The sequence below is a fragment of the Ceratina calcarata genome, unplaced genomic scaffold (assembly GCF_001652005.2).
Source record: "Ceratina calcarata isolate Rehan_Ccalc_2016 unplaced genomic scaffold, ASM165200v1 scaffold579.2, whole genome shotgun sequence".
Classification (NCBI taxonomy): Eukaryota; Metazoa; Arthropoda; class Insecta; order Hymenoptera; family Apidae; genus Ceratina; species Ceratina calcarata.
Genome location: NW_017177008.1, coordinates 370161 through 381515, shown reverse-complemented (window position 1 = coordinate 381515; position 11355 = coordinate 370161). Strand labels below are relative to the sequence as shown.

At 44.1% G+C, this 11355-nt stretch overlaps 1 protein-coding gene across 1 annotated transcript in view; it reads right to left on the bottom strand.

Annotated features, from left to right (window-relative positions):
- LOC108629653 (uncharacterized) overlaps positions 1-11355 on the bottom strand; it is a 33529-nt gene that overhangs the window by 12364 nt on the left and 9810 nt on the right. Inside the window, exons 2-4 of the mRNA XM_018032449.2 lie at positions 7354-7423; positions 5878-6284; positions 4587-4727 (exon numbers count right to left, since the gene is read on the bottom strand). Of these exons, the coding sequence (XP_017887938.1) occupies positions 4587-4727; positions 5878-6272 (536 nt within the window). The 5' untranslated portion in view covers positions 6273-6284; positions 7354-7423. The remainder of the gene's footprint in view (positions 1-4586; positions 4728-5877; positions 6285-7353; positions 7424-11355) is intronic.

The following is an 11355-nucleotide window of genomic DNA, read 5'->3' as shown; positions in this document are numbered from 1 at the left end:
TAGGAAATGCGTTTTTCTAAGGTACATAAACTTTTGGGATTGACTATAGCCAATACATCCTTAAAACAAGCAACCATGCGTAAACTTAAACGACTCGGCGTGCAGATGTTAATATAAATGAGTTTAGAGACGGAGGGATAATTGTCAACTGAATGAAACATTTGTAACGGAAAGAGTTACCTTCTTATATAATACGCATTCTTCCACGTAGACTTTCGCCCGAGTGAAAACCAGCGAAAAAAGAGAGTTTGACGAGGGCGAGGGTAACGAAAGAAACCGAAAGGATGCAGAGGCAGAGCCGAGGTTCTGGTTTGAAACCGGTTTCACCGTGCCACGGTCACGCGACTTTTCGTCCCGGTGCAGCCCGTTACGAAGAAACTGATCTCGCGACGATAATGAATGATTGCTATGCGCGTTCAACGAGGGAAATCGGACCTATCGCGTATGCACATCGAGTAACGTGAGATACATTCGGAATACGCGATGCCTGATAATAAACGAACGGAATCTAAAGATACAAGATCCAAATTCGTTAGTCAGAAGACTCATTCCAATTCAAAGGAACAGGCATATAGTCCGAAGATACCACTGCGGCAAATTTTATAACATTTGTCGACTGCGTGTTTACGATTATTCTAGTGGAGTCTCAGATCCCTCTTTCACGGACGCCCACGCTCGGCAGCTTTGGGCATGACGTCACCCTCGAGCTGCTAAACACCTACTGTACGATTTAAAGTTCAGACCTTGAGCCTGTGATATCATCCGCGATGACGACTCTCGGAACGTTTCCTCGTATTTGCCTCGGTATTCTCTGATCGTTGACTCTGCATCTTATCATCCGTACTATTCATGGTACCTGATCAAGGACTTAGGAATTCTTCCGAACGTGTAGACTGGATTTCTACACAATATAAACCATTTGCAATTGTCGATTTAATCAAGACAGAAACTTCTTATATTCTTCTCAAACAATAACATCAATTCTGATGTTCTCAGCAGGGAATTTCTTTGTAAACCTGCAGCGAGTTTTATTCGAATGAAAAAGGAAGGAAGTTGAGAAATCTACTACCTGTTTTTCATCGGGGAGACTAGATATTGCAACCGGTTTATACGATTCCAATTTGACGCGAAGATTGGAATGCAAGACTAATGGGGAACGAGTTAATTACGCGAGTACTCGGTTGAAATTTTTAACCCGGTTCCGTGGTCGAGTGTCTCCTCCGCGGAGAAGATACTCCGGAGTAATGGCATCGATCATTCGACGAGCGAGGGGCGGATAATGGTCGGTAGATACGTGGGCGCCGCGAAGTCTGTAACCCTGCGAAGTCGTCTACTCTATTGCCTCTAAATGAGAACAGCTATCGAGCAAAATCTACGTTTCCCGGAACCAGAAATCACAATTGCGAACTACTACTACTACTACTACTACTACTACTACTACTACTACTACTACTACTACTACATATCCAATCAATATTAAAATGTAATGCATGCATCGTACACGTACAAAAGATAAATGTAAAATTTATACTGTAATTACGAAATAAAACCCTGAACAAAAAAACGAAGCTCCATCCTTGTGAGAATATCATTTTCACGAGAGTATTATAACGCAAAGGAAGAAGAAGAAACAGAGAAAATTATGGCAACGGTTAGAAAGCCGAGCGGAACGAAGCTTAACTGGATGATTAGCTCTGTAAATATCCTCGACTCGTCACGCGGCGGTGAATTATTGGGCCTCTTGGTTTGATCGAGATCGCCTCGTGTTTTTCGTTTCGGTGCAACACGCGTCCGTTCCCGTTTCTCCCGCGTATTTTTAACTTCTTACGTTCGCCGGAATTCATGTAACGATATTCAGCGATCGGTTGCACGCCCGCGCGTGAGGAGGTTTCTGCGGCGCTCGGCGACGCGTACTCCCACACGTGCCGCTTCAATATTCATAAGTAAAAAGAATTTATTGCTGGAAATACGGACGCGAGCGCTAAATTCCTAGTAAAACGTTTAACCTCTTCATTCCTCCCTTTCGCAATCATAAAATAAAACCATTAGTTAGAATTATTACAAAATATGTTACGTTACTTCTAATCGTCTACAGGTAGCAAATTTTGATAAGCTTTTACGATCTTTACTCTGATAACATTTAATATCATGTATTACTCATGATGGATTCCGTCACGGAAGTGTACGGAACAAACGTGATCGTAACAGACGATTCGATTCGACCATTGCACAAGTTCGAGCGATTTTCGTATTACCGAACCGTCGTTACGAAACTGTACTTTTACATCGTCACGCTTCGACTCTACTTCTTATAACGATATTAAAAAGATATATCAAGTCTGAATTACTGGCCGCGATTAGCTAAGCAGATTTGCGATTACTTTCGCCCTGTTAAAGTAAGCGTACGAGTGTTCGACGAGTAGCGATAGCCAAGCGAAGACAGATAGCTACTATCTCTGTGAGCTAAGCATTCAATTTTATTTTCCAATTCGAGTTGTTCCATTGAGAATTAAATACAGATTAAACTAAATACGCTTTGGATAGTTGTTTCTCTATTCTGTTACAATTAATACGTGGAAAATAAGATTCGCGGTGTTCTGACACGAAAATCGTTCGTTCAAAAAAATGAGTCAGGTAGTTGTTGCATGGGATGAGTGTTGAGAGAAGAAGAGTAGGTTAACGCGAAAATGTTACCTGCTCGAGTGGAAGTTGCGGAGTCTCGACAAAAGGAAAATCCAAAGGTTCGAAAGTAAGGGACGGGTAGTGTGTCAAGATGGCTCGTTGCCATGGTAACTGTTCAGAGAGTACTCAGTCTCTTTTACATTTTCTACCCCCCGTAACAACCTCGTTGTTTCTTCCACCTTTTTCCCTTTCAATACATCGGTTCAACTGGTTGTTTAAGAGATGATCGATCAGCAGCGACCGAGATGCGTGTGATCGTTCGCAAACGCGTAACAAACTCGGAGCCGCGCGCGCGAGACGTACGATAATACACGCGACTAATCTCCCATCGTCGTTGCGCTTAAAATAGTTACGCAGAAACGAAGTCGAAGGGACCGGGGAGCCGGCTTCTTTCAACGCGTTCCGACGTTCGCTTCGTATCAATCGGCCAAATGAATTTACGTTTAATAGCAAGAGTACGTGAAAATTCGACAGATTACGTAGTTCTTACAAATTCTGTGCACATGGCACGCACACGTCAACGTGCGACGGGCCCATTCGTTATCGAGGTATAAACTCGTCGAGATGAACGTACCTGACAGATGAGAATCCGTCAGCTTCCCGTGGCCGCGGCTCGGGAACAACGACGCGGAGCTCCTGCGAATGCTCCTGGCATGCAAGGTTCGTTTCTCCCGACTTCGATCGAAGTTCAAACGGTTTTACGATCCCTCGGATAACACTCGCGAAAAACGAACGCGCGAAAGGCTGTTGACCGTTGCCCGGGCACGACACAAACTAAACTCCGGCTAGCACGTAACGTGTATACGCGTCGCGAAATCGATTGTAAATCCCCGGCACCACGCCTGCGTTTACCAACTTCCCCTTGCTCCACCTGGTTCGCACTGAACTGCAGCACGCACCCGCGTCCGTCCGGAACGACCGCGATGGTGCTGCCTTCTCGCGGAGTTCCAAACAAACGCGCTGCTGTTGACGGTTTTTCAGCGACTCAGCAAGCACTCCGACTGATCTTATCATTTAAACATTAAAATACCCATTCACCTTTTGCTATTCTGGATAGCTTTATACATTTATGAATCCTGCATATCCAATTTTCTCGTAAATGCATCCAATCCATAATCTATCGACACTTACGATTTCGTTTAGACGCGTTATCAAATGTCTTTAATACTTCAATATTTTCCTCTGACTCGTTTAAAAAGACCAGAGAAAAAACAATTATTAAACCAGTAAAAAGAGTAGATGTTTCCTAACTCGTTTTCCTCGTTTAAATTCAACAGGCGTCACGTACGAGAACATGAAATATAATGCTATTTTATTTACATAGTTACTCGAACGAGCGTACACAACACGGCACGATACGCGCGCATAAAATACTTGTCCGTGTGCAAATTCTTCGAATGACATCATGCCTTATCCCGAGTAGTCGTCGACCATATTTTAAAATCCCAAGAACGGTGTCAATATCATTACCTTTTGCGTAAAACCTTACGAAGTTGTTCTGTAATCCTTGATTTCGCAACGGGCATTCACGGTACGAGATAATATTAAAAGCCTCTCTCTGTTTGTTCGTATCGAAAGGAAATTCGATGTCAAACGTGACGGTGACATTGTCGAAAACCGACATTAAATATTCCGTGCGTGCACGGCGTCGTTTAACCGGATCAAACGCGATAACGATCGCACCGGGCGATAAGTAGAAGTCTATTAAGAAGACCGCGCGTGGGCGGTGTTGTTTGAATTACTAGACCCTAACGTCTGACCACAGCTTCGGTATGCGATCTCCGGGGAAACGATAATTGAAAAGAGTCTGGCCCGTTAAACATTTAAAAATACTGGAACGTCTGTGAGAACCGCGCCATGTACCGCTATGAAACCAGGGAAGTATGTGTACATTAATTACTTACTCGGTATCAGGTACAGACGTGATCATGGAAGGTATGCGTCCGTTGTGGTCCATGAATCGATTAATCTCTGGCTCCTCTTGAACGGGCGTTTCGTATACTAGAGTTTCTACCATCGAACCTTTGCTGGAGCCGAAGGAAACTCTGAGGAACAAAAAGCATGTCTCGGTTAAATACAATAGAAAAAGACCGATTATCGCAAACTACGCTAAAACAGTATAAGTCTGGGGGAAGTTAAACATGAATGGGATAAGATAGCGAAGGAGCGGCTATCAGAATACGAAAAATATTGGTAATCGTGTGGAGAAAAATAGTTGCCGTAAACCTCAATTTCCTATCGCGTGACAGCACTCGAAGCAAGTGAATCGGACACTCGGTAACCGCAGCAGCAGGCGGTCCGATATCAAAATCAAAATCCCGCGATCCAGGGATCGAGTTACGCCGATCAAGCGCGGTCGAGATAAAGCTGCGACCGTCTGCAGTCTATCTTACACAATTGCAGAATACCGTATCATCAAAATTTAAAAAGAAGAAGAAACAGTTTTATAGTTTTAAGTATCTTTTGTTGCCAGTATCGCAGGCGTTTGGAATTTTCATTTTTGATAGGTAAAACCTGGCGGCTCTGATCCACGCTACAATGGTTATCAACACGGTGCTGCCGCGCGGCGTTTGTTCAACGAGACTTAACTCGGCAGGCTAACGCAGAGATAAAGATGCGTAAGTTAGCACGTATACGAATGACCGTGACCTACCAGACGTGCAAATGCCACGGGAACTTCAACGAGAGTAAAAGACAAGTCTTAAACCTGTCTAAATCGCTAATTGAAATTCCTTTCTAGAACAGACAATCGTCGATGAATCATTTGTAAATAAAATTAGACGGGGCGATATCTCGGTGGTCTCTGAACCTCAGATAATGTCATCCACCTTGACAATGAATGAACTTGCTCCGATTTTTTTCTTCCGAAACACCAGCCGCGATCTAAGCGAAAATATCGCTTGGATGTCATTTATCTTTAGCGATATCATCGAAAAAAATGATATTTATCGCACGATTAAAAAAATGAGTTGATCGAGAATTAATCAAGATTAATACATACAATAGAAAAGTTTGATCCACTTGCATCGTTATATCAATCATTACACGAAACATCGTGTTAATATCTATTAAATGAAATACTTCGATATTTATAACTTGGTGATAGAAATTGGTTAGGATCGAGGGAATGAAATTAGAAATGTGGTCTCTCGGCCCTCTTGAATTATCTCTATTTAGTCTCGTCGGGGACCTTACCTCTTTAGACTAGTGTGCTTCGCTCCATTGAAGATTTTGTTCTTCCGATCGCTACCGACGGTACTCGCGTCACTGTTTATACTGTACAGACTGTCGTCTTTGGTTACTTTCGACGTATGCAACGTCGACTTTTTTACCACTGTGCCGTTGTGCTTCGGGCTGTCGTTGACCAGCCCGTGCTGATCCTCGTTCTGCTCCTCGATCTTCGTGGAGACGATCATCCTGCCGGGGTCGTGGTACTTTTTCGGTGAAACGATGACCGCTTTGCCGGCCGGCTTCGAACCGATCGGAGGTCGTTCGCGGGAACTCTTCTGCAATTTACTGGCACGGTAGCCGCCCTGATTCGAGTCGCCCGGTGGTGGTTTGTCCTCGGTAGGCAGCATGTACGACAACATCGTTCTTAATGTCTACGCACATGAAGAAAAACAAAAGGTTCTCCTTGTCTACGAAACAAATAACTTGGCGCACGTCGGAAATCGGTCCTTTTTATAAGCACGTGTAGTCAGGGACTCGGAACGGACGTAAGAAACGCAGGGTATCGTTAGTGGGATTGCTGGGGCAACGGAGTAACACCAACGCGGAAATCGATGCGCTGATTGCTCGCGTACTTTTCTGTTGCGTCCGGTCTGGCCCGAGAAAAGCAGTTGCGCTTCAATCACCAATTGTAACTAATTACACCAGTAGCCGTGACTTGGTATCCGTTAACGCTTCAACGATTGCTTTCTTTTCCGTATCAAACCGTAACCGTACAAACGATTGATACTGTTGTCGAATCATAAATCAATATTTTCTCGACCGTAGAAGAAGGCCGGGCGAACGGTATCTTCGGAACGTATCTGAACTTCATTCACGTCCGCAAGAACGCTGGTTTTGGAGCCGGTTCAAGCGGTTCTTCGACGTTTGAATTTCTGGCAACCGGAGAAGGAAAAAGGCGCGTATCGAAAGAGAAGAGAGAGAATCACGGGAAACCGTGACGGGAATCCAAGACGTTGGATCACGCTTGACCACATTGGATCCCGTTCGCGTTCACGCTCAAAGGATGCGGTAGGATACCGTGACTCACCGATTGTCTCCTGTCACTTGAGATTTCCGTGTCCCCCCGCACGATCTCGCTTATGAGAATCAATTAACTCGAGCAAAAAGAGTTCAACGAGATCGTGCTATTACAACCAAGACTGCCTTCATGCGAAATAAAACGTTTAGGAAATGAAATCCGAAATAAATCTTTAGACTCTCTAATTACGAGCGTGCATATTTTATATTTCTGGTCTAATTATAATTTTTTGTGGTCCGATAAAAAAATACCGCCGAGATCGATGTACCGGCGCATTGTCGATCGAAATCGGTAAATTGGGCCAGGTTTAACGAGGGAACGTTGAATGAGGATCTGGGTATGAATTCGCGCAGTCTGCCGTGGAATTAAAGGGGGGGAGATGAAAAAAGCTGTGAGTACCATTTCATTCTTCGAATACTTACCCCGATACCAAGGAGCTCTCGAGACGGTGCTTTCCGAAAGGCTCGCGTGCAGGACTGGCATTTGGGCTACCTGCAACATAAACGCGATATCACGTGTCAGAGTATCACCTAGAATTCCGAGACCTATTTTTCAGCCTCGATATTTCTCAACGTTATAATATACCAATAATTAATTAACAAAAACAGTTATGCCTGACTGGCACGAGTGTTTAGACTATGTTCAATATTAAGTACATGGTTGTACTTTTATATTCTCTTACGACAGCCATAAAAGATATCTCAAAGCGTAAATTAATATTGATTACATGTTTAATAATACTGCACAGCGTTTATCTTATGAGTCTGTGTTAGAAGGAAGAAAGGATTGGAAAAAGAGGAGAGTCAGGTTTTTGAATGGGGTAGCAGGCGTGGCACACGAGAGGAAGCGATCTCGTCGGTTGAATAGGCACCTGTTTTCGCAGCCAGGTGACACGAACACACGCGACCTGTATCTGTATGCAAACGCGTGAGAACCTCGAGATAGATAGACACACCGAGGGCAATGACTCCTAGAACGGCGGCGGGTGCGCCGACAGACGAATGTCGACATCGAATGGGACACCTTCCCCGTCGCGTCTTGAAAAAAGAAGAAACTGTCCGAGGTTCTTCTGCCCTCGAGATTTCCCGTCGCGAATCTCCGCGACGAACCCTCTGTTTCTACTCCCTTCCTCACGTTTGTTTTGTCAAAACTATACGCAGTGTTTCAGAGGATATTCTGTACACTACTAATGTATTAAGTTACGTTCAACAAGTCCGTACAATTTATCGCGCTTTATCTAATTTCATAAAGGAAATGTTTTATCCGCATACTTACGATACGTAGAAATCGTCGAAGGTTGAAACGCTGAACGCGTCGAGGAAACGTAATTAGAGCCGCGGTACGAAGTTGGTACGCGACGGACTCGGTGCAGTTCGGTGCATCGAGGCACTAAATTGATAAATTTGCATGACCCGCTGCTGGCTATTCACGGACACCGTCGTTTTACGACGCACTAACGATCGTCAGCGCTCGCCTTTCGTGAAGAGGATCGTGCTACGCGATTCGTCTCGTCCGCTTTCATCGCCGGCTAAACGATCTAATTGTCGTCAAACTGGGGAACGACTGAGGGAATCTTTTGTCGTAACTATTGCTCCAACAGTCAATTGTTATCATCCTTATCGCTGCTTCTATCTCCGTTCTTTTTTTTGCAGAAAAGAGCTACCTGTTGTTATCCAACCACTTGCATGTAAAGTTGACGTCATCAGGATTATGGTTTTCCAAAAATTGAATGCTTCTCATGTTCGACTTTTGTAACACGTACGAGCGGAAAATTGCAGAAGGCAGAAAAATTGTACAATTCTTAACGCGAGAATTTGCAAACGAAATATTTCTCCATCGATCAGGAATTGTATTAGCATAACGTTTAATGGGATGAACTTGAGCACGCGATGTTTGCGTAACCCAGAGACGCTAATGATAAACAAGGAGTCCTCCACCCCTTCGCTGTTGAACATTTCACGTACCCGATGATATCGACATTATTTATCACATCAAGTAGGTGTCTCGGCTGTGAGTAGAATCTGAAGTTCCATTCACGATTGATCGTAATCAAGGTGACCAGTCATGCGAGAAACCTGTGACTAGGAGCGATCGATCAAATTTCATCCCGAGTCCGACGCGAGAACAATTTTTTAGATAAACAACCGTATCGCGATGCTCAATTTAATTCGTTCATATTATTACACGCATGGAAGCCAGCCAGCGTGTAACGTGTACGTTTGGTTACTCTTCGACACCTCCCCAGAATTCTAGCGATCATGATACATAAAAAGGGATTGAGAAAATGCTTATTGTTTCCGGCCACGAACTTCTAACGTTACATGGGACGAGAGTTCCGGCAGCGTGACTTCCTGCCGCGTTCGAAGAGGTTCCGCGAGGAAACTAATTGCCTACATCGACCATCGAATCCAAGCGTTGTTATTTATCGCACGCATTTGTAATAAAATAAGCCAGACGGAGGATGAGAATTGATTAATCGCATTAATAAAACCGAGGGATATCAAAGTCCTGTTATACGCTTCCACGTTTCAATTTAACGATGTAAAAATGATGAAAGAACACGGGTAAGAGGAGAGCGTACGGGCGGTCTTTAACTGGAATCCCTACACGGATACGTCTCGGTGATTAGGTCTAATGTTTTCGAATCATTTAGTTGGAAATAAATTGTACAACGTCCGTGCGTGTACGGCTGTCGACGACGCGGACGCGAAATAAATGATTCCCACAAGTTGTGGGAACCCGGCGCGTTTCGCTCGCCGTAAATTCAAAACCGCCTCGCGCCTCTTAAAGATCTCCCGCGTCCCTCCCAAGTCGGCGATAAATTTTCAACTCTTCTCCCGTTCTTTTGTTCCTCCAACAAAATTACACCCCTTTTCATTTCTCTCAACTCGTCCCACTCGTCTTATCCCTATTGTTGTTCCAGCCCACTTATCGCTATTATCGTTCCGATTACTTTTAATGCGATCCAATCGCCATCGATGCGTTTCGAGATCGTGAACTCTCAACCTCCCGCAGAATATAATGTACGCGAGACAAAATATCGATATAGTCAGAGATAGTTTTTTAATTGAAACGCGGAGATAGCCGAAGAATTTAACGAGTATTCCTTTGAGAGTACGAACCAGTTCTAAGAATATCGGAGTGCCCATCTCGACGCTCGAGGGAAGAGGAAGTGTGCGCTCTAGAGGAGAGCGTAGACTTGTCACGACGATCCAGATCGTGGTCGGTGAAAAGGGAGAAAGATAACGGAACTTGACCGGTAACATCCGTCCACGCGTGTTGGTTTTAATGGTGCACGGCGATGTACGCAGACCGGGAAGAGATCGTCTAATAAGCCGGCTTAAAAAGTTTGTCCACCGATCGATGGGCACGTAACGATCGGTTACGATTTCCGTTCGTTACCCTCTACTGCCTCTCGTCTCTTTTTCCCATTTACTCTAGAAGCCCGAATGTCTCTCCTATTTTTCATGCTCGATGTGTCCCCGTCATGGGTATTAACGTAACTGTAGTACCGAGCGAACCGTAATACGAGTATACTTCTTCGTGCCACCGAAGAGAGATTACTAAAGAGTTGCAGCTTCATGGGACTTCACGTCGCTCGAAAAATTTGACGCTCTTTGAATATATCGCCGCCGAAATAAGAAATAGAAAACAAAACGCTTGTCAGTGTTGAACAGTTGCCAGATACAAGAAAAGTCCTATGCAATTTCCTTCTAACTCCACCGAAAAGACTGAGCGTAAGAATATACGAATCGAGATTATATCCACCGACGTCCTTACGAATTTTGTACACGCGTCGACACCAATTCATTTATACCAGCAAAAAATTATCGATCAACCCAGCAATATAAGATGAGAAGATTAAAACAGGAGAAGAATTCTTTCATATGCATTGCGAATGTACTAACATTTTAAATATGAAATGGCTAGTATTTCACACACCTTGTAGTCTTCTTGGCTGCACGAGAATTTACCCAGGAGAAACGGGTTCGCGGATAATTAGATATCTGATATCGTTCACCGTGGTTGACTCGACTGATTTTTACTTCTCGCCCTAAGCACCCGACAGATCGCTTGCCTTTGCGTGTTCACATCGCTTCCGCCTTTGAGTTCAACCCGACTCATCAGATAGCCGAGACTCAAAAACCGTTCTATCCCTCGGCACACAACCGACAACGAGAAAGCCGCAGAAAATATTTTCCTTCCTCTGTATATTTTACAAACACTCTCTCTATCTAGATGAGACAAAGAGTAAAACAGAATCCCCATTTTCCCAAGAAAAACAAAACCAAGTAAAAATAAGTTAGCCAGTTTTCAGTGGCCAAATTGTCATCGGGATTCTCGGCGGTTATAACTGAAATTAGCTGAATTGAATCTGGAGTAACGCGAAGAAAAACAGAATCCCTTATTTTTCCAAGGAAAAC